This window comes from Sceloporus occidentalis, unplaced genomic scaffold (genome assembly GCF_023333645.1).
Source record: "Sceloporus occidentalis isolate IW3139 unplaced genomic scaffold, rSceOcc1.0.p SCAF_37, whole genome shotgun sequence".
NCBI classification, from domain to species: domain Eukaryota; kingdom Metazoa; phylum Chordata; class Lepidosauria; order Squamata; family Phrynosomatidae; genus Sceloporus; species Sceloporus occidentalis.
Window position 1 is genome coordinate 1,299,750 of NW_028317017.1, and position 24,704 is coordinate 1,324,453.

Genomic DNA, 24,704 nt, shown 5'->3' on the forward strand with positions numbered 1-24,704 from the left:
GCATTAATACAGTAACATGTCAGCTGTATTACGTCTCGCTTGTTTATAGCTCATGCTGGAAAAGGGACAAGTTTTTCAGCTGTTGCATGGACACAACTCCTAGGTCACTCAGGCCGCAGATGCAGGTTGGTGGCAGCGGCTGTCAATTAGTCACAGCTGTATAACTCTATAACCAGGCTTTAGAGCACCAAACTCTGCCTCTTACCAAAAACATACAAATTCTGTGTTTCTATTTCCTCGTTCTTTGAAAGTGTACCGTTGTGCTGAGGAAATGATTTGCTCTGGAAGCATCATCTGTTTAAAGAAGTGTTTTTCATGCCTGTTTGGCCTTAATAATCTGATCTCGCTTTTTTTTTGTCATCCAAACATATTAGGATATGTAAATGTGATTGTCATGATGTGGTAAAACTAGTCTTGTCTCTGCACTGGAAATTTAGTATTTATTTTGTGTAGTTGTCGTCATGTTAAGTACACTTGTAGCTGTCTGCAAAATGTGCAATGTTCTCAAACAGTTAGTGATTGTGTCAGGTATTGTAAAAACTGAGTTTTTTTTTTTATTTTCTTGAGCTTTCATATATAGTTTTTACTACAAACATAATGGTAACGTTTAGTAAGGGCCAGGGGTTCATGGCTTTTTTTCATTTTTATGAACCACCTGAATATTTGAGCATTGTGTGACGTTTAACTGCCCGACCGCTGGAGGACCGCAAACCTTTTCAAGAAATCCCATAGATGATTACCAAAGAGGTCAATATAAAACGGCTCACGGGCGTCCAATGTAAAATTAGTCTTATGCATTGCAACAGTCTCCAATTTTCTGTTTATAAACCAGTTCTGTTTATATTGCACTCGGCTAGGGTCATAGTTTCCCCCAACATGTGATGCAGTACATGCGTGTGTGTGTGTATAAGATAACCTCTTTAGTTGATGGGAATAACCTTTAATGGGCCAGAATTGAATAAGGTTTAGCGCCGCATTAGCTTTCGGGGCTTCCAAGGTGTCTTCAGCAAGACTTCATCCCTCTCTTGGACCAATCTGGCTGTATCCTCTTTCCTTATTGTATAAAAGTTAAACCGCTTAATGATGTATTATACTTTCTATGTTGAGGGACTTTTTTTTTTTTTTTTTTTGCATTGCTTGTTGTGCAGTGTTATAGGTGACAGGTTTTCTGAAAGGACACTGTGTATGCATCTTTGGTCTTCTGGGAAGATTGATGTGGCAAGTTGGACATTATAGTATCAACCTTTTGCCCTACTCTTTCTATAGCTCAGAATGCTGTGGCACTCATAGAACTGTGCATGGTTCTCTGAGTTTGGAAAGGGCGCTATTCAGTGTCCAAACTACTGCTTGTTCACCTAGAAATCGGTGTTTTTAAGCATCGAACTATATCTTATATCTTATCAATATCTGTGCCATAGTTGTATATATTTTTGATGCATTTTTACAGTATGCCTCCATTCTTATTGAAATTAGATTTGGTCCATAACAAATTAAATTCAACATGTGTTATACACTGTACATTAAGGTGGTGCTTGTAGCTGACTTTTTATTGTGTGGGTCAAACCATCTTACTACTCCTGTCTTACTTGATGTGTTGAAAGTTAGAAGGGCAGTTAGCAGTACTGTCTGAGATGTGGACAACAGCAATATGGTGGAGGGATTTCAGTAGAAATAAGCTTGATTTACATGGTGACTGATCAACCTACCTTTAATTTACTTTAACACGGTTTGCCAAGAAGTAAATATTCTTTACGGTATTCTGTAATATAGAATGTATGTGATAATTGGCCATTCAATATGTACTATTGGTTGTTTGTGGCCGGAATGCTGTTTGATTCCTAAATATTTCTCTCTAGGTCCATGACTGGCGCCTGACTATGTTCTCAGGATGAAGCGCAGACTTGATGATCCAGAGGCAGCAGCCTATCCACCTCAGCCACGCCGAATTACTGAAGCATTTGCCCACCAGCATCGTGTCCTTGCCCCAGCTCCTCCTGCATATGAACCTCCATCTGACAACATGCAGCCCACAGGCATCCAGTACTCTGTAACACCTGGATACCAAGTTAGTAATTGGTTACTCAATCAAAGTTTCAGCTAACATCACATTAAAATACGCTTTGTTTTTTTTAAGTATTGTGTTTAAAAGTTCTCTAGTTTTTTGCATATTTCAGTGAATATTTTAAACTGTATATTAGTCATATGTACATGTTCTATTTCTGTGATCTTAGCCCAATCTACTAGACCAAAACCCTGACTCCTTATCACACTGCCTATGGTAAACTGTAGAATAACTTGGTCTTAATGATCCATGGACTGACGTTCTCTAATAAGTCAATGGCTGAAAGGGTTTCATTGGACAAACACTGCTTGCTGTACTTGAGCAGGGAAAGTCGCCTACAATGACGACCCCGTGTCTGCAAATAAAAGAAATGTATGGGAACAAAGTCCATTAAACATGCTTTTCTTTAATGCCAAACTGCATCACTATATATACAGCACCGTATGTAATGCGTAAAGAGAGGTTTTCTATTGAACTTTATTTAAATTGCTGCTTTTTAGGAATACTCTCCCTACCAGCGTAGAAAGTATTTAAGTTCTTTACCACCAGAGCTCCACTCTGATTCCCCTCGGTCTTGGGGAATACTGATGCTGGCTGATCTTGAGTATTGTTATATATTAGTGTTATTTTGTTTTTTAAAAAAAAAATTATTTTGTTTTTGATGCTAGCAATAATAAAAGGGGAACTGACTTTTTTTTTCTTCTTCTTAACACTTGGTCAAACACAAAGGGTCTATTCACTAGAGTGGAAGTTGGCAGAAAAAGCTTGCTGGACAGTTGAGTTCAGCTGCCTGAATTGATACATTATGACGGGCCATGCCTCTCAAATTTCTCTACAAATGTAAAGCTGGTCCTGCATAATGTACAGTGGAGTAGGTGAGATGACTAATTTGAGTAGACCATATACATGGCTGTCCAAGCTTTTCTTGGAGCAGAATTGCACCAGGTTGATACTACAAAGCTACTTCTTTAGGGAGTAACCTCAAAGCCTTCAAAAGGAGAAACAACTGCCATAATACTAAGCTGTGAAATAAAGTGTTCATATTATGGACCTAAATTGCTTACCTTTTTTGTAGGTGTCTGCAGTGCCTCAGAGCTCTGGAAGCCATGGTCAAGCAGCTCTTGCAGCGGTGCATAACAGTCACCACCACAACACACCTGTACCTGCGCATGGGGGCCCTGGAGTCCAGAGTCATACACACTCCACTCCCGCTCCTGCACCTCCACAGGGGCAGCAGTTTCAGAGGCTTAAGGTGATGATTTTGGTTGGCGTGTGTGTGTGTGTGTGTGTGTGTGTGTGCGCGCGCGCGCACGCGTGTCGTGTTCACTCTGTTCAACATTAAACATCCATGTTTGATTTCCCCTTACAGGTGGAGGATGCTCTTTCATACCTTGATCAGGTGAAACTGCAGTTTGGTAGCCAGCCCCAAGTCTACAATGATTTCTTGGACATTATGAAGGAGTTCAAGTCTCAGAGGTGAGTGGTTGGTTTGTAACATTTCATGGGTTTAAAGATATATGAGCAGACATGTCTATTTCATATGGGTGAAGGACATATATCTGTGTGTTTGTGCCAGGACAAATCCTAGGCAATAAGTGCCCTACTATACTGTGTTCCTCCTGATTCCCAGCCACTTACCCAACACTGAAGCCTGGTTAACGTCCGTCACATTTTATTGACCTTTATGTCAACAATCCTTCGTACTTACTATATTTTAACTGGAACTCTACAAGAATGCCTTCGATCTGATCTAATCGGAGATATGTTGGGTAAATTATATATGGAAGTGTTTTGGTAAGAAAACTGTATCTAAAACAAATATGGTTTTAATTTGGAGTATCGGCTCGCGCATCTACTTAACACTGTTGTATTCAGGGAATTCAAATGAAGTGAAACGGGGAAAACAATCCATTGTGTCAATTTTCTTCTCTCCCATGTAGCATTGACACCCCTGGCGTCATCAGTCGTGTTTCTCAACTCTTCAAAGGCCACCCAGATCTAATTATGGGCTTCAACACTTTCCTACCCCCTGGGTACAAAATTGAGGTCCAAACAAATGATCTGGTAAACGTTACTACCCCTGGCCAGGTTCATCAGATCACACCTCATGGTTTGCAACCTGCGGTTCCACAGCCACCTCCCCCTTCTCAACCATCCACTCAGACCGCCCCTCCTCCTGTGCATCCTACCCCTCCACCTGCTCCAGCAAAGATCAGCAAGGTAAGAAATACAAGACTTCCCTTCACATGTGATTGTTAGAAGCAGGAAAAATGAGTTAGCGGCTCTGACAAGGGCGCTAGACGGTCAGAACAGCTCCTGTGGGGTGTTCCTGCTTTGTGGTGGTCAGTAGCTTTCAAATGTGGTCCAAAGAAGGAAAAGCGGTGAACTGGCTACTCGTTCATGGACGGCCAAGGCTCATTGATGCGTTTAAAGGCTGGGCCACATGGACAAATCCTACAGACGAGCTACCTTTTCAGCAATTTGAGCTAAAGTAAATTTTGGTTCTGATGGAAAGGTGACAGAACACGCAGTGCGTCTGTTTGTTGCGTACGGGGCTGCGTAAGAGGAACCAACAGCATAACATACAAGTGCACAATGTGGGAAATGTAAATGCTTTTTCTGTCTGAGGTTGTGGACTATAGAAATTTTCACATAACCCCCTCCTGAGATTTAGAGTCTAATGCTTTTATGTATATGTAATTTAATCTAGGTTTTTCATGAAAATGGGTTACCTACACTTTAACATTACATGTGCTGTTCACAATTTGGTAGAACTTTTTTTTTATTTTTTTGCGACCAGCCGGTTCCTGCTCAGGCTCACACACCAACCAACCAGCAGAGCACACCTATGCAGTTTCCATCCCCTCGCTCACCTCCGGCACAACCTCATACACCTGGACCTCTGGTACATGCAACCCCAACTGCAGCTGCAGCCACTCCCACCATGCAAAACAACCAGCCTGTGGAGTTCAACCATGCCATTAACTACGTGAACAAAATTAAGAACCGCTTCCAGGGGCAGCCTGACATCTACAAAGCCTTCTTGGAGATTCTGCACACTTACCAGGTAAGGAACGGGGCTTTGTGCACTAGGAAGCCATTGGATATTTATTAAACCTCTCCAGTTCTTTTAGGAAATCTGTGACAAAAAGCCTATTAAGATATACGGGGAATGTCTTGGCTTTGTTACGGCTGTAGGGACGTCTCCCTGCCTCTTCATCCGCAGCCTGGACTCTCCCCTTTCAGCAGAGGCCAGCTTAGCCCTTCCACTATAAGGAGGGAAAAAAATCACCAATAAAAAAAGGCAAATATTTTGGTACTTTGGTTATGAGAACCACCTGGGGCTAACTTTCTTCTCAACTGGAGTTTTTTTTTTTTTTTGTTTTGTTTTTTTGCAGACCAAGTATTTTAGTGCATCGGGGAAAAGTAGTGTTTGGGTAGCAGACTTTAGTTTTCGGATGGTATACACCTTAAATTTAGCAGTCTGTTTAAATTGTTAGTTGAGCTGCAGATTGTACAAACATGTACATTGCTCTTAACAGCTTTCATGCAGCAGGAGAGCCTGCATCACAGGTAAACTTCTTTGCAAACCGAGGACATAGGGGGTATGTCACAAAAACTGGTCAGAGAAGAATCTTTTTTGTCATGGACATTTTTACACAGGCAGGCCAAACCCCTTCAGGTGGTCAGGCTGGTAAATGACAGCCTCCTCTCCCTTCTGACAGCAGGGGCCAACAATTCCTCTGAATGGCTCAAAAGATACACAAAGGTTTTGGAGTGTCCTAGTCAAAGTCCTGACTTGAATCATATTGAGATGCTGCGGCATGACCTTAGAGGCAGCTCGTTAGTTGGATGATCTGAAACTTTTTTAACTAAGCAATAATAAAATCCCATGCATGTTTAAATACCCTCACTACTGACCTCCTGTTCTTGTTGGACTGCTTTTCCACTTACCTACCTACATTCCGAAATAAAACGTCCTTGCATTAAATCTAATCCCATTATCTTGGAATAGATGCAAAAAATGCTGAAACTCCTCTTTCACCTTTTGAACCTTTTTTTTTAATTTTATTTATTCTTAACACAGAAAGAGCAGCGTAATGCTAAAGAAGCCGGTGGAAATTATACCCCAGCCCTAACTGAGCAGGAGGTGTATGCTCAGGTAGCCAGACTTTTCAAGAACCAGGAGGATCTGCTGTCTGAATTTGGCCAGTTCCTGCCTGATGCCAACAGCTCAGTGGTAAGATTACGAGCGGAATTAAAAGCAAACCACCTAATATTTCCCATTGTTTTCAATGACAAGACAGTCAAACTGTTTAAATGTATGCTCTTATTTTTTGTCTTTTGAAATGTTCATTATATTGTTTACCACTGATGTGATATTTGCCCCATGCTGTGTGTGTGTGTAATGTATAACTGAAACTGTAATATGTAGTATTTGGATATAGTTTGATAGTTCTTTATTTATTTTTTTTAACCCAGCTTTTGAGCAAGACTACAGCAGAAAAAGTTGAGTCTGTGAGGAATGACCATGGTGGCACTGTGAAAAAACCACAGCTGAACAATAAGCAGCCAAGACCCAACCAGAATGGCTGCCAGATTCGTCGGCATTCAGGTCCCGGGGCCACTCCACCTGTCAAGGTTTGTTGGAGACTTAACTGGATACAGTAGACTTTCCGTTTTTTTATACCATTTGTTCCTAACAGATATTTACATTTCCTGTTAATATGTTTTAATAGGCTTTTAAGATTATGTGGTGGTCTTAACTGAAACTTAATTACAAATGCCAGCAAACTACTTTTGGCTGCATGGCAAGTCAAACTTTTTTCATTTTCCATGATTCTCAGTTTGCCAGTTTTGTGGCAGAGATTTATGATCTGTGTGATTTCTCACTAATTTCCCTTTCTTGCAGAAAAAACCTAAAATCATCCCAAAGGATCAGTCTCTAACAGATGCCAACAAGCATGGTGCAGGTGCAGAGTCCCAGTTTTTTGATAAGGTGAGTACTTTTTGTTTTTGTGAATAAATTATATGACCTCTAAAATTAGTATGAACCTGGGAAAACTACAGCTTAAGCAGCATTGTTCCCTACTCAAGGAAATTAGAGTATGAAGACCATTCCACCAAGATCTAGATCAGGGGCGTCCAACATGCGGCCCGCGAGACCTCGAGGTGCGGCCCGCGTAAGATCGGCAGCCAGGGCAACAGATCTTACGCGAGCCGCACCTCAAGCCCTGCTACTTACTTGTGGGAGGGTCTTCTGGACTGCACAGAGGAAGCGGAGTTCACGTGACATCCTACTTCCTCTGTGCTTTAGCAGAGAAGGCAGAGGGAGGCCGCGCCCCCTGCTGAAGTCTGTGAGCGGCATCGAGGAGCTGCAGTGCAGGTAAGGGGATGGGGAGGGTGTTTGAATGAGTGTGTGATTGAGGGAATGAATCTGTGAATTAATGATTATATGAATAAATGTGTGTGTGTGTGTGTGTGTGATACCATGGATGTGTAAGTGCTGGAACCTAGGCATGATGGGACTGTGATTGCTGTTAGCAATCACACCTATCATGCCAAGTCAGCCAGTACATGCTGAAACCTGGCCAGCTGCCCCCCCTTGTGTAGTGATGCTGCCAGCAGTATGGGGTCTGCACTTACAGCCACCCTGTACCAGCATGTACTGGCTGACTTGGCATGATAGGAGTGTGATTGCTAACAGCAATCACAGCGAGCACAGTCCCATCATGCCTAGGTACCAGCGTTTACTGGTTGCCTGGGTATGATAGGAGTGTGATTGCTGTTAGCAATCACACTCCTATCATGCCAAGTCATATTGCTAATTTTGTCCAATTGTGTGTTACCTACTTTTATTAAATATGTGAGTTTTTATTATTTTTAAAGGTGGGGGTCATTTTCGGTTTTAGCTAAGTGAACCCTGAATGTTTTGGTCCAGAGTTTTCATTTTAGTTCATCCCTAGAATAAATCTAGGGAATCCTGAATTTGTAGTCGCAAAACTTTCAAGGCCCAGAAATCAGTGAGAGGAAGAGTAAAGGTTTTGTGTCATTTTACTTTATTTTAATCTGCATATTTTATTAAAGGCCATATTTTTTGTCACAGTGAAAAATGAGTGCGGCCCTCGCACGTATACAATTCTGATGAAGTGGCCCACTGCAGAAAAAACTTGGACACCCCTGATCTAGATTCACTGACAAAACAAAGGTTTTGTTTTTTTACTGGCTGCCTCATTTTGAAAAGATATAATGTATATATTCTTGCATTTCGGAGCTAATCACGTTTTACTCTGAAACCGCTGATTTAAGATGGTGTTCGTCTTCTGTGGTATTTTATTTAATATTAAACATTTTTAGTACTGTTGTGTGTCCAAGCCCTTCTCAGGAAAAATACTTCAGGTATGGCACATATTGTCATGTTTGTGATCTAAGCTTTCAGAGGACAGTTGGGTCCTTGCTAAGCAGCAACATTTTAATGCTGTAGGTTTACAATAACTTTATTTATTTTTTTTTGTTTGTTTCAACGATCCATTGTGTAAAAATCTGTTTTCTTCTACTTTTATAGGTCCGAAAAGCTTTGAGGAGTGCAGAGGCATATGACAACTTCTTGAGATGTTTGGTTATCTTCAACCAGGAGGTCATCTCTCGAACTGAACTAGTCCAGTTGGTGTCTCCTTTCCTTGCGTGAGTAAATTGTTAAATTTTAAGACTGTGTGCATGGAATCTAGATATTCTGAAATTCAAATGCCTGGCAATTAGACATCTGCCCACTTCTCGGTTTGTTGATGCACGGATTGAAAAGCCATGACTGATTTTGTAAGGCTTTAGTGAATAATCCCCTAGTGTCTTGTGTCTCCAGTTTTATTAATAAAAGTACATTTGGGTACAGAATACACAATGGTTGCCTCTTGGTGGGGGAGGGGGGGGTCATAGGTCTCGAATGGGTAAATGGATTTTAAACGCACGCTTGACAATGTATGCATATATATATAATTTTTGTTCTTTTAAGCTTTACCATTATTTAACATTGTTTGATAATCCAATTAACAGGAAGTTCCCAGAACTGTTCACTTGGTTTAAAAACTTCCTTGGCTACAAAGAATCCTCTCATATGGAGTCCTTCCCCAAAGAGCGTGCGACTGAGGGTATTGCCATGGAGATAGATTATGCCTCTTGCAAGAGGCTGGGCTCCAGCTACAGGGCACTACCTAAAAGCTTCCAACAGCCCAAATGCACAGGCAGAACACCACTCTGCAAAGAGGTAACGCTCTTCCTAAATGAAATGTGTTCTCATTCTTCTCCAAACACATTCGCTTTTTATTTATTTAATTCAATGCAGAAACCTATAAGAATTCCTTACTTTCTTTTCATGTGCTTTCTTACACAGGTTCTAAATGACACCTGGGTGTCTTTTCCTTCTTGGTCAGAAGACTCCACTTTTGTCAGCTCGAAGAAGACACAGTATGAAGAGCACATTTATCGATGCGAGGATGAGCGATTTGAGGCAAGTCCCCATGCTACTTTATTTTATTTGTTTGCTGCAATTTAATTTTCATGTTATGAGACAAAACTGCAAGAAAACTTTGTCCCCTTAAACAATACAAGTTCTCCTGTTTTGTTCTTTTAGCTGGATGTTGTACTGGAGACCAATCTTGCTACCATACGTGTTTTGGAGGCTATCCAGAAGAAACTTTCAAGGCTATCTGCAGAGGATCAGGCCAAATTTCGTCTCGACAACACTCTAGGAGGAACATCTGAGGTCATTCACCGAAAAGCCCTGCAAAGGATATATGCTGATAAAGCTGCAGATATCATTGATGGCCTGAAAAAGAACCCTGCAGTAGCTGTCCCCATTGTGTTAAAAAGGTTAGTCTCTTTGGAAGGAACACCTAATGTTTTTGGTATACATGGCAAGTTCTAGCGTGATAACTGCACGAAAGGTTTTTTTTTTTTCTCTTAGAGGGTTAGCAAACTACATTGAACAGGTTTTAAATATCTCTTACAGCGAGGGGGATGGGGTTGACTGCTGCTCTCTGCCCTCTTTTAATGCTTTGTTGTAACGAATGTCTTTCCATCATAAGGTTGAAAATGAAAGAGGAGGAGTGGCGGGAAGCCCAGCGCGGGTTCAATAAAATCTGGCGGGAGCAAAACGAGAAATATTACCTGAAATCGCTAGACCACCAGGGAATAAACTACAAACAGATTGACACGAAGGTGCTTCGTTCAAAGAGCCTGCTCAATGAGATTGAGAGTATTTATGATGAGGTAAGGGGCTTGCAACTGGCATGCGTATCATTGAATGTTTTTTATTGTCTGTTCAAATCATGGGGTGACTGGCTCAACAGGTTTAACGGGATGTAAAATGGTTTTAAAAAAAAAAGCAAAAGAATTTACAGATTTTGTTTTTGACCCTTTATTTTTCTCAGCGTCAAGAGCAAGCATCAGAAGAGAACTCCGGGGTTCCAACCGGGCCTCACCTAACACTGTATTATGAGGATAAACAAATTTTGGAGGATGCTGCCTCTCTCATAATTCATCATGTGAAGCGACAGACTGGTATCCAAAAGGAGGACAAGTACAAAATTAAACAAATTATATACCATTTCATCCCAGATTTGCTCTTCTCTCAAAGAGGAGAACTTTCTGACATTGAGGAGGAAGAAGAGGAAGAGACGGCAGAGACTGATGATGGGGTTACCAAAAAACATAATGGGGTGGGTGGTGTTGGGGGGACTAGCCCGCCAAAAGCCAAGCTGATGTTTGGAAATACTACAGCACAGAAACTCCGTGGGGTGGAGGATGCCTACAATCTGTTTTACGTGAACAATAACTGGTACATCTTTCTACGCCTGCACCAGATTCTGTGCTCTCGCCTCCTACGCATATACAACCAAGCAGAGAGGCAGGTGGAGGAGGAGATGAGGGAAAGGGAATGGGAGAGAGAAGTGCTGGGTCTTAAGAGGGACAAGAATGACAGCCCTGCCATCCAGTTGCGGTTGAAAGAACCAAGTAAGTGTCATTTCTGTGGTCTGTTTTGGTCCTTTTTCAAAAGAATATGCCTATTGTACTTGTAATGCTGCAACTTTTTTTTTTTTTTTTTTTTAACTGTTTCCTCACTTAGCCTGTTTACCTACCTTACTTTGCTCTTAAATATTCATAATAGAATGGGCTGTCGCATAAGCTTTCAGCAACAGCAATTCTGCTAATAAAAGATTACTTTTTGTTGATAGTTCTGTAATGGCTTGCAAACGCCTCATTTGAAGGACATGTCTTTGTGTAGTGATTTACTATTTTGCGTTTTCAATATGGCGCATGCGAAGGCTGCATGGGTATAGTAAGCAGAGTGGGCTTAAGTACACACACTTCATAGCAACATAGAATTTTACAGCCGATAAGAGGAGTTTTGCTCATCTCTAACAATAAATCTTTCTCTCTCCGTGAGAAGCTCCTTTGAGCCTTACTGGCGCTTCATAAAACTGTACTTGCGAAGGACAGATTGGGTAGCCTTTCTTATACAGCTGTTAGTTTAACCCCTTGACTGCTAACGACGGCATGGTGCCGTCGCTAGCAGTCCCAGTCAGGTGCTAACGACGGCACCATGCCGTCGCTAGCACTCTCCAACCTTTATGGAGGTCTGTGGACCCCCATCACCCCCTACCCCGGCGATCTGCCCCTCACACTGAAGGGCATCACCGGGGCCACCCGATGCGGCCAGTGACGGCACGCGCAATGACGTGATGATGTCACCGCGCAACTTTATTAATAACTGACAATTGTCAGTTAAAGCGGTATGGGGGCATGCTGCTACAGACCCCCAACATATACCATTGGAAGAAAGAATAAAAAATAAGTAAAAAAAAAAAAAGAATTTACAAAAAAAGTGAAAAAAAATCATTTGGGGGTCTCTAAAGGCAGATAAATAAAGATCAAAATTGCCTAGAGACCCCCAAATTAAATTATCTAAACATAAACTAGTTTAACTTAAACAAAAAAAAAAAAGTTATTCTAGCTAAATAATCACTGTGGTAGCCAATGTTACCACAGTAATCATATAGCTATGAAAAGTCACATTCCCTTTTTAAAAATGGCCGATACTAAATTTTAACCCCATGATCCCTTTGATCATGGGGTTAAATTTAGCCAATGGTAGAGGGAGACAATTTTTTTTTTTTTTTTTTTTATAAGTGTGATATTCATTTATTTGTTGTGCACATCAGATTTGTGATACAAATAAGACCTCATTTGCTGCGGCTTGGGGTGTAGTTTCTAAAAATATATAGTTTTGTTGGCATATTTTAACATCCCGGGCAGCTAGAGCTGGTTAATTGACGGCAGCCATGCATTAAATGGAAAGATGTCTTTTGTGATAGTCTAATAAATGTAACTTTTAGCAATAAAATATCAGAAAAACAGTCTACTGTTCTCAATTTCTGTTTATTTTAGACCGGTTACCTACTACAAATATTTAGCAACACAGCTTTTGATATTAGAGTTTAGAAAAATAAAATTACAAACTAGTTTTTATTGAGTCGGAAGTGAAAAATTACACTTTTTTTTCCCATTTTTGGCTATATTTTGCAAACCTGATGAGACATACACATATAAAAATTGTATATTTGGAATCTGCTGGGTGTGCTGAAAAAAACAATATATGGTTTATATAGTTTATTCCCAAGAAATTTACCTATAAACGCGTTTAAACGTGAGATGGGCCAAAATGCCGAAAACCATTTAGCACCAGGGTGGAAAATGGCTTAGCAGCCAAGGGGTTAATGTTGTAATAATAGACTTCATGAAGGTCTGTCACAGGCTATACCCTCAATGGACCCGCACATGCAGACATTGGAAGAGGTTGTTCAACACTACCCCCCACGCACACACAGGCCTTTAAGGGTTATGTATATTTTTATCCACAAAGTATCAGTTCTTGGAATATGGATTCTTAACTTGGCACTGACAATAGTGCGTCTTCTGCTTTAGGGATGTTTCGTTTTAATGCCATATCTTTCTTCCTCCAGTGGACATTGAAGCTGAAGATTACTACCCTGCATTTTTAGATATGGTTCGGAACTTGCTGGATGGGAATATGGACTCCAACCAGTATGAAGACTCCTTGAGGGAGATGTTCACAATCCATGCCTTCACTGCCTTTACAATGGATAAATTGATCCAGAGCATAGTCAGGCAGGCAAGTCTCTTAAATGCTCCTTTTTTGTTTTTGTAACTTATCATTTTCATGTTTATTTCCTGTTTTGCCACATTTATAAATCGCGTAAACTGAAAAGGAAAATAATTGACCAGACAATGTTTCAGGGGCACTACCAGGCCAACATTAAAACATTTTCATTTCATTTTTTGGAATCTTTAGTGGTTCCATGTCTGGATTTCAGACTGTTTAACAGACCCTAGGTTAATAACCCCCTGTTTTTATCTTGGAATAACCCTACCCCTGTTGTATGTATGGCCTTGTCTTATGCTTTGCTGTTCATCAGACTTTGTCATAAGGAAAAATGTACGGACAATCTTCAATTATGAGTATATCTCATTCGACCTTTCTAAATGTGTTTAAAGCAAATATTTTTCAAAGACTTCAGACAGTTTGTAGTTTATGTAGCGCCATCATATTCTGCAGCACTGTATAATGGCTAAACGAGACATAAGTGGTGTATGACATAACTATTTGACTTACAGAAACCAGAGGTAAGGAGATTATTGCATGATTGAGGTTGAGGGATTTGGAGGGAGGGCAGATAAGAAGTTTGGTTTTGGAGCGATTGAGATTTGGAAAACGTGTAGACATCCAGTTAGACAGTTGCAAAATCTAAGAGGGAGATGGCATCAACATACAGGTGGTATGGAAAGCCAAACGTTGAGATTAGTTTATCAAATGAGGGAGTGTAAAGTGGTAACAGAATGGGTCCTAGAAATAAGCCTTGGAGTAATGACCTTTGGATTTAACTGCGAGTAGTTCATTAGTAACTCTAGTAAGGGTGGTCCCAGAAGGTCAAGTAAATAGTTGGAGTCAAAAAACTTAGTTGGGTGTAAAGAAATATTTGAAGAAGCTTGGAGGCAAATGGAAGAGAAGGGGTGATAGTAGGACAGATTGTTTGGGTGCAGGGAGGGCTTTTTTCAAGATAATTATGCTTGAAGGATGGGGCATATCTAGTAGAGAGGGAGAGATGAGCTAGTTTAGGGACAACTGTAAATGAGTGACTGGGTATGATGAGAAGGGATCAAGGGTGTATGTGGTTGGACATGACGGAAGAAGAGCAGCACAAACCATCTTAGTGATAAGACAATCTGTTTAATATAGAAGAGGAAGAATTACTTAGTGTATGGTAGAGCACAGAGTCGGAGGAAAGGCAAGTACGGGGGGAGGCTGTGCAGATATCTCACATCTGATAATTCTTTCTTTTGGTTTGGGGGGAGTGGTGTTGGTGAAGGATACCTGGGATGAGAGGAGGGGAGAAAAAGTAATGAGGGAGAAACAAAAAAAAAAAAATAAAAAAAAAAATCTAGTTTGCTGGGGAGAGAGATGTTCAATTGATGATTAAGAAAATTGAGACTGGCAACAAGAGGATTGTAGACACCGTACTTGGAGAAAGATGGTGATGGGCGTAAAATGGAGAAATAAGTGAGTGGGATAAACTAGTATGACCAAAGTTGAAGGATCAGTGAATATGACTTTTTAAGGTTAAAATCCCTTTTTGATGGTGGTTGGAGGAGGTGCTAGTAGAACAAATGAGTCCATAATGTTCTTTCAGATGCTAATTCTGATGCTAGTTCTTGTATTCATTGCCATTCAGTTTCCTTAGGTTTGAATGATATATCTTTTAGACTAAGACATCCCGTGCATGTACTGCTGTAGTCAAATTATCCAATTATGTTGTAAAATTTAATTTCGCTTGTCTGCGAAGTTGTCGCACCCCTGATTTTGAGCAACAGAAATGAGACTGTGTATGGATGTTTTTTATATTTTTCTCTTAGCTCTTAACCAGTGCCCCATAATTGAATGTAGTTTCAATAAGTTGACTTAACCCCATAATGGGTGTAATGCCTTAATATTGACAGAATACTGTAAAGTTGGCATGGAAATTTTGTCTAAAAGATTCAAATTGGTATATAATATATATATATAATAGGCATTACCCAGTGTCTCCTCTTATATTAAACTGTATACTGCTAATAGTTGATTTATCAGCATGTTGGGTAGAAGTTAATCTTGTATGTGTTAACACCACCTTATCTGTTTAGCTCCAACACATAGTGAGCGATGAGATATGCGTGCAAGTGACAGAACTCTACCTTTCCGAGAGCAACTGCAGTGCCACGGGAGGCCTTCTGTCTACTCAGTCTTCCCGCAGCACAGGAGAGACCAACTACCAGCGCAAAGCCGAGCAGCTAATGTCCGACGAGAACTGTTTCAAGGTAACATCCCTAACCGACTCATCTCCTTTTCCTTGGCTACTCTTCTAGTTCTGTTCCTCCACTGCGTCAATTTAGCATTGATTTGGTGGGCATGGTAGAAATTGCCCGTAGCAAGTAAAACAGTGCAGGTAATTCGTACATGCCCCATCGGATGGATTAGTACTTCCCCCTTCTTAGCTAGTAGGTTCCATTGACTGAATAAACCTTACCTGTAATCTGCAAATGTTTTTGGTCCTAAATAACCACTAAGGTCCTTTGCAAATGTTAAATGTATAAATGGGAATCCATTCATTTATTCTGCAATGCTCTGCCTAGATGGAAATATTTTAAAGAGGGGGGATCATTTTTATTGAGGCTTAAGTGTTGGGTGTTCTATACAGTAATGTAGTTGGCTTAGTTTTTATCTGACTTTGTTCCCATAAACTTCACTTATCTGCAGACCACACAGAACTGATGCTTTTATATCCCTGCTGATGAAGCCCTGTTTAAGGCTTTCATTGATAACACCAACTAGCCTTTCTGTTTATCGCTGGCAGTATAAGGAATGGGTGTGATTGTCTTGTAGATCATATAACAAATATACAATTTTCTTGTGCCAACGCTAGAAGTATTTAATAAGATACCTGCAAGTGTGATAGGAGTTACTGTTTAACCCTGTATTAACCAATTGTTTCATTTTTGTCGCAGCTGATGTTCTCCCAGAATCATGGCCAAGTCCAATTGACAATTGAACTGCTGGACACTGAGGAAGATAACTCAGATGACCCAGCGGAGACCGAGGTAAGCCCAACTCGTGCCTGAGGGGCTCTCGGTTACCGCCACCCCAGGCAGGACCCTGATTCCCTGGACTTCCTAGGGAAGGGGTCAGCGGGGGAGGGGGCATTTGTGACAACAGATGTAGAGAACCCGACTTCTGAGATCAAATCACAATCCACCCTGGTCATACAAAACCTGCAGTGGGCATACTGTCTGATTTATTATTTTTATATATATATATATGTACAAAAGAATGTTACCTACCTGTGGTTTGTTAAAACAGTCTAGAAAAGACAAAACAAAAAAAAAATTGAACCAGAATCAAATTGTAATATAATAAACTTGTTTTAACGATCGTGGGTGACTCCGTGATTTGTTCTGTCTTCTCTGTTCATCTTCTTCTCTTTATTTTTCTTTAAATATATCAATAACATTTCACTATTGTACTCTTTCAGTCTCTACCCTTTTTTACCTGCTTGTTGCTGTGTATCAAACTTCATCCTCTGGATAAACCCTCATCAGAAAAGCCTTTTATGTATATAACACTACTGTATCAGTAGTTTCTGTTTTCAGCTGATTTTGTCCATTATGGCGTTACCCCCAAAGAGCATTTTCTGATTCCGTTGTCGGTCCATTTATACCTTGTACTCTTCATTCTTCATACACGTGCTTGGCTTTTATTTCAATGCCAGCATTAGTTTCCAATCTAAGGTTTTCAGTCACTTTGTTCTTGGAATCCATTCTCTACTGTAGCATGTTACTTTCTACCTTACCCACGTCCCTACAATGTTTTAATATACCATTGACATCTCAAAGATATTTCAAAGTAATAATGTGCCAGCTGTTGACTACCGAATATCCCAACTGTGTTGAACTTGGCACTTGCCGAAAGCCCTATTACACGACTTTACAACGTTTTGAAGGTACATAGCATGTCAGTCAGTCGTACTACACCCACCTGCCTTTTTTGGAAACAATAACACTTGTTACCTGGTTAAAATAGTAGAAATCATAATGTGCTGATATGGATTAACCCTTTCACATAGCATAAAGCTGAGCAATACAGTATTTACTGAGGAACTCTGGTTGCTTATTTGTTTCTTTGGGGGGGCTAGGTGGGATTCCACTGGTTTTCCACTGCAATGCAAACAATTTTTCCTTATGAAGAGAGGTGTTAATTATCCGTTAGTTTGTTGACATCTGTTGGTAATTATCAGGCTTTGGGCACTTTTGTAATTGGTGCCGTTAATTAAAAATTGGGTGCAAACATGTAAAGCAGATCTTAAGTTTTAAGAGTTTAGAAGAAGGGGGGGGGGGTGACTTGCCTCCTGTCTTCTCCTTGGTGTTCACTGATGAGGCTCCCCTCTTGTGATACGGTGCCTCATGTTGCAGCCGTGTATGTGGCGCTATGAAAGTGTTGACTGAAATACTGACTCAAGTAGAATTCTAGACATTTGATTATGGCTGGTCCACTTTACAGATGTTTCCACGCCTAGATGTCTATTCAGCTTTATGATCGGCTAAGAAATTCAGCTGGCGAACTACAAATTGTGTGTTTAGTATTCTTACTAATGTTTGGTTTGACGTGACACATAGTGCTGTATCCTAAAGCTAGGGATTGCCCAGTTTGTGAAGGACCGCAGTAGAGTCACTCAAAGCACAACCTGCACACAAATGCATAGAAAGTAACATGACATTTTGAACCAGAAACCAACTGGTGTGCTGCTGACAAGTGCTCAAATGTTAACATTGTTACATAAATAGAACATTCCTGCAATGTGTCTGGCACACTGGCTTTTCTTCCCCAAAAATATGGGTTGAATAAATTTAATATCAATATACATTAAGGGCACAGAAACTGGAGAAATACAATCAGAGAAAATTGAAACGGTAAAGAGTTCCAGACTTAGATGCAAGATTTGATACATGTAGTACGTTCAGATTCCTATATACGTGGAAGACACTGAGCTGCATAATCTATAGCATATAACCCCACTTGTGCAAGAATAGGTTTTCAAACCAAGGCATATCTCTCGCCTTACCTATTGCGCAATGTAGAATGTCTTCTGAAAGTGGTTAATGAACTCTGGCATCCCTGTTGCGTACTTTGCTGTGACTTGTGTAACAAGACCACTCACACACTTCTACATTATGAATATTTTTGTGCAATATGAGCCAACAATGAGCTACCGGAATAAATATTGACAGTAGATCTACCTCTTGTGTAAGCTCTGCACTCCTTGATGTGGAATTCATCTTATTCAGTAACCCAGGATTCTGAACGTTCTGTTGGATGTCTTGAGGAATAATATGTGAGTGGTGCACCCTAGAATTTGACGGCCCATTTGGTCCATCCCATCTGCCAGTTTTTCCTACTGACTCAAATCTAAAATTAGTCCCTGGGCTCATCTTAGGTTCAGGACAGCCACGTGCCGATCTCATGCACATTTAAATTCCCTCACTTTTAGCTTCTGCTTGGGGTTGTGTGATGGGTCTCGTACCTTTTCTGTATGAGATACCATACAAAAATGGTTACTATGTTAAAGAGAAAAAAACCCCCAGTATGTTAATGGAACCTGTCACCATGAAAACCATTATTAACAGGCACAGTAAACTTGTCATGTTAATGCAAGTTGGTTATATATCTTTTTTTTTTATTTTTTTATTATTCCGTTATGTATGTAAACTAATTTCCTCTGGACATTCTAGTACTCGGATTTACTGAACTCCACAGCTGTAAGACGTGCTGTAAACATCTGATATACTGTAAATAAGTCGCATTAAAAAACAAACCCAAACGCTGTAAATGCCACTATCTGTAGTAAATCAGCCACGCGTTGATTATTTCCATGATTACCTATATGTGAAAATACAATTTTCACGGCAAACTCAAAGGGGCTCTGTTCTTTTCTCCATCCAATATGTTAAAACTCCCACAACACTAATGTGCATGTCCCGGTCTCGTGCATGAACGCCATTAACTTTTTACTATGGACGTTCAGGCTCTCGTAGTTGGCAAAGTGAGGGTGCCATGGATTGTACCATATGTGAGATCCTGTATGTAGCGTCTACACGTGTTTGAGGTAAGCCGTGATTTGGACAGAATTATGGTTGACAGAAACCTAGAAGCCTGTGGGCAGCATGTTAATTTTTATTTTTTTTCAACCTATCCTATTTATTTATTTAACTAAAAGACACTATTTCTATATTTCCCAGAACCGGGGACACTCTTCAATGAAAAGTCTCCAACTATGTCTTAAAGGACATCTTGGTTCTTTAAAAACCTTCAGCAATTGCTTCATATACTTTGCTGCAAGGAAGTTGCACTGTGCTCCAAGCTGGATGTAGTCTTCACCGTTATTTTAGATTAGTATCTCACGTAAAACTCTTCCAGTTCTACTCGCAATGGCAAGGTCCTTTAGGATAGTGATGTTTGGGAGCATATTCTGGTTTTATCATTGGATTGAAGGATGTGTCATCCTGTGGTGGGAAAGCAATTTAATATGAGAAGGGTTTTCTTTATATTTTATTTAGCCATGGCATCAAGATCTCGCAAAAATTGAGGTGAGATGAATGGCCAGTCGCTGAGAAGTTCCCCACCAAGAGCATGTCTAGTTAAATCTTCTGTGGTTCCTCATATAGCTAAATATATGGTGTACAGGGCCAACTTGACTTATTAGAAAAAGGGTTCCCTTGTGATGTTTGTAAATCTGGCAGTTATTCGTTTTTGTTTTTTCCCCTGATGTAGACCAGACACAGAAGTTTGAATGAGAGCTGTGTGTCTTCAATTAAACAGATTTATTTCCTGGTCCACCATTATGCCAATTTCTGCAAACTAAAGTAATAAATAATAAAGCATGTACTAGATTCTAGATGCTAAAATATACACCTTTGCAGCCTTAATCTGCCTGCAATTCTCTACTTCTCTAGTTTTTGTTCTGTGCTCACATGTCCCCATTATTGGCTGCCTTGGCCCTGGCACTAATGCTCTACCCACTGTCTTCTTTCTTCCAGCGATGGTCAGATTATGTGGAGAGATACATGAACTGTGACTCCACTTCCCCAGAGCTCAGAGAGCACCTTGCACAGAAGCCTGTTTTCTTACCCAGGTGAGCTTCCCATGTTAATGCGGCTCTGAACAGTCTGGTTGGAGGACACTTATGAACTACATTAGACTTTCCTTTTTTTGCTACTTTTTTTGTCATTTTGGGGAAAGGATGCATTTCAGTCTACTACATAGTGACTGTAGCCATAAATCCTTATTCCCAAATGTCCCAGGAAAACATGCAGGTAAAGGAAATAGTGGTTTCATTCTCATGGTATGGAAGTACATTGAGGCGAGCTATAGTGTATGGATTTTCTCATCACAGGGTGCCACCTTCTTAAAATGATACTGTAGCTAGCTAACAATAGCTACAGCTACAAATACACACCATCTCTTCATCAGATTAGCTCTGAGTCTTCCCTTTTTTGCCATGTAGCCCTGTGTCCTAGTACTTTGTATACTAATTCACTCAAAGGGTATCGGAGTAGCTCTCATGACCCCAAGAGTCCCATCTAAGTCTTTCTGGAACGTGAATAATAGGGCTCTTGACAGCTTGTGCGGCTCTATTATGCTGTATGGAGTTTATTTTCTAAAAGGATAGTTGACAACTTCCTTGACTTCACTATACATGTATGGAGGTCCAACCTTGAGGAGCTTCTGCTGCAAGAAGTGCTTTGCAGGTGGTGTGCAATATATAGTTAAATCGGTGAGATCTCTTTGAAGTATCCTTACATGTTTAATTATGTGTTATACAGGGCCAACTTATCCCTTCATGTTGGCAAAACTTTCCAATTTAAGCCCTTCATAAATGGTAAGGTGAGTCATTTAAAACCACAAGTCTCCATCCAACTCTCCCTTTAATGAATGGACCCCAATATCGACATATTAAAGGTCGTAAGCCAAATGATGCATTTATAACGTGTTATTTTTATGATTTGTTTGCCTCCGTATGAACATCCTGCAGGTCCTCTTTTTATAGGAAAGGCGGTCCTGTGTACCAATGTCGCATCACTTTTGTATTTAAGTTTCAAAACCTTTGTTTGCCAAGAGGCATAAATAATAGCAAGCATTCCAAAGGACTAAAACTTTATGTACGCGGCAACCTTAACTAAGCGTTGATCTGCATTTGTCCAGGTTAATTGAATAGATTCTATGGATGTGCAACCCAGGCGGCACAACTGCGATTGACTTTCAGTTGTGCGGACCATATAGGCCATTTCATGTCTGCAAGAACGTGTAAAATGACCACAATGGTAATTTTAGACACAAGTGCAACTCTTCTGAGCGAGCCATATTGTCACCTATTTAGATTTATTTTGTTGTTGTGTACATAAGTTTGTATATTGGTCGGACAGAAATGTCAAGACAATTACCTAAGAGGAGAGGTTGCCAATCTGAACAAATTAACCCCGTCTATGTCATTTAAGATAGAATATAAATCTTATTTGCTAAATTAATTGCAACTTTACGTTGAATTATTAAAAATGTATAACATGGTTTTCCACTCTTTTTTTTCAAAAGATCAATAAATAAGCCAGCATTGTATTGTCATTTTTGTGAGGGTCTTGGTATTTGTAAGTTATGGATTTTCTTCTTTTTGTAGAATTTAAATATATCTTGGGACACAGTGGTGTGGGCTATTTGCAAGTCAGTCAGCTATTTAAAAGCAGTCATAATGTATGGCTGATTGTGAGAGGGCTGTCTGAGTATAAATCCTGTTCCCCTAACACAAACACAAATGGAAGACTTGCAACTTTATTTTTTTGACTGTGTGATTTATACACCCAGGAGGAGCTGTTTATTTAGTACCTGGATTAAGTAAGGCATTCTACACTGCCCCCCATAGAAAACTTAGATAAATTGCAGTCTTTGGGTAGTTCAATAGATAATGGTTCGGTGATAATAGGCAGAAGGTTGTAGTTAACGAGGTAGGACTTGTTACCAGTAGGGTGTCTCAGGGATAAGTACTTTTGTAATATATTAGTGAGATTACGGGAGGTCTTAATGGTATGGTACGTCTTTTTGCAGGTGATACAAAGGTCTGCAACAGGGTAGACATTCTGGTGGAACTCAAATGATAAGTTAGAAGAATGGTCGTGAGGCAGCTGCAGTTTAATGTTGATAAATGTAATATAATGCACTTGGGATGTATAATATAGTATTGGGGGACTGTTCAGACAGGGGCTTAGGAGTAATTATTTTTGAGTGAAAGGTAAGTAGACAATGCAGTTAAGGGTCTGAAAAGGCAAGCAGAATGCTGGGGGTTACAGAGAGAGTGGTATTAATAGCAGGAAGAGGGAGGTGATTATGCCACTTTACAGATCTCTGGTCAGACCTCTGCTAGAGAATTGTGTACAGTTCTGGAGACCCCTTCTCAAGAAGGATGTTGACACATTGGAGGCTACAAAAATGTTTAGTGGTTTGGAGGTTAGAGATTATCACAAAAGATTAAAGTATCTCAATATGTATAGCTTGGAGTATAAAGGGGGGTGGAATAGAAAAATTTAAAAACATAAATGGATTTAAAAAGTAAATGGAAGGAGGGAAGCTTATTTGAAATGAAGAGCATTGTAAGAACGCTAGGTCATAGTCTGAAACTAGAGGGTCAGAGGCTTAGATGTAATGTAACAAAGTTCTACTTTACCGAGAGGGTAGTAGATAAGTGGAACAGTCTCCCATCAGAAGTGGTAGAGGCTAATACAGTGAGGGGATTTAAACAGGCATGGAATAGCCATAACGTGATCTTCACTATAGGACCTGACCAAGGACTGATAGGGTTTTTAAACCTTTTGCTTCAGGAAAAATGGGCAGACTAAATGGGCTGAATGGTTCTTATCTGACGTCAAATTACTATGTTTCTATGCATATAATTCGTCCTCAAATTCCTGTGGTCTTCTGATGGTCATACAGGAACCTGCGCAGAATCCGAAAGTGCCTGAAGGGCCGCGAGCAACAGGAGAAGGATGTGACTGGAAAGCGGACGCTGGAGAACTTGGAGAGTCTGGACAAGCTACAATGCAAATTCAAGCTGAACTCCTACAAGCTGGTGTATGTCATAAAGTCTGAGGACTACATGTACCGTCGCACAGCCCTGCTGCGGGCACAGCAGGTAGGACACCTTCATCACTGGGCATTTTGTAATCTAATTAGCTAGTGGAGCAGGCACAGACAGTTTAGATAGAAGATCCAGCTCCACAAATAAGGGTTAAAAATTCAAAATTTAATTAGACCAGTTAAAACATGATAGACAAAAAAAGAGAAAAAAAGAGAGATGTGCTCAAGTGATTGAGAAAAAATACGCCAACGCGTTTCAAACCTTACGGTTCTTAATCATGGCTTAAAAGTATGTTGCTGCTACTGCACCTTATATATAAATGACTCTGTCTAGAGATTGATCTATGCTCACGCCCCCTCGTTAACCCATAGTATTTTTTCTCAATCACTTGAGCACATCTCTCTTTTTTTCTCTTTTTTTGTCTATCATGTTTTAACTGGTCTAATTAAATTTTGAATTTTTAACCCTTATTTGTGGAGCTGGATCTTCTATCTAAACTGTCATTTGGATTAACCGAGGATATGGCTCGGCCTTCTATCCTGTGCTCCCTGCAATTTGAAGCGTCTCTGCAAAACATCTAAATGGTGAGCTGGAGTTATCTTTGTTTTTTTTTTAGGCACAGACAGTGACTGACTACTGTGGAGTCCATTGGCATGTGCTATATGGGTAGACCAAATAAGTGCCCTGCAATTCTATTCTTAGGCCCCGCTGTTTCTATTCAGCTGGTTATTGAGGTTTAGGAGCCACAATGGACTGCACATGGGAGGGAGGTGTGGAACGGTGGGATATCCAAACTTAACGTGTATAGAGAGAAGAATTCCAACTCCTAAATGATGTGTTCTTAGTTATAAAATAGCCATGGCTGTCTGCATTTGGGGCTCATAAAGCCCTGCATGCTCACATTACTTGTTGCTGTCCTGCCGAGCTCAATGTATTGCAATAATAGCAACCTAATTGGCATGGCTGATCTAAAAAAGAAAATATGAAAAAACCAACTCTTGTGGTTGCTGTAGCCAATGGACTCTTCAGATTATTTACTTTTGTTGCTTTCTCTCAGAATTGTTCTAACTCCATGTGTGATCTTATAATGGATCCAGCAATACAGGTCTTGTGTTCTATCTTTTCAGTCCCACGAGCGAGTCAGCAAGAGGCTGCACCAGCGCTTCCAATCTTGGCTAAACAAATGGAACCTGGAGCATGTTAGCCGAGAGATGGCGTCCGATACCAGAAAATGGCTGATGGGAGAAGGAGTTGATGGCATGGTACCCTGCGTCACAACCAGAGACTCTGAGACGCTGCACTTTGTGGAAATTAACAAGTACAGAGTCAAGTATGGACCAGCCTTCAAAAGCCCATAA

General features: G+C 40.4%; 1 protein-coding gene across 1 annotated transcript; it reads left to right on the forward strand.

Moving 5' to 3' along the window:
* Positions 1–1,888: 1,888 nt before the first annotated feature.
* LOC149297683 (paired amphipathic helix protein Sin3a-like) lies at positions 1,889–24,704 on the forward strand. The gene is made up of 20 exons (XM_089488274.1): positions 1,889–2,065; positions 3,138–3,314; positions 3,432–3,538; positions 4,003–4,282; positions 4,863–5,129; positions 6,150–6,302; positions 6,545–6,703; positions 6,975–7,061; positions 8,628–8,746; positions 9,113–9,323; positions 9,450–9,566; positions 9,690–9,928; positions 10,144–10,327; positions 10,489–11,071; positions 13,081–13,250; positions 15,317–15,490; positions 16,178–16,270; positions 20,261–20,355; positions 23,202–23,400; positions 24,474–24,704. The coding sequence occupies exons 1-20, from the start codon at positions 1,889–1,891 to the stop codon at positions 24,702–24,704; spliced, it is 3,822 nt and encodes a 1,273-aa protein (XP_089344400.1).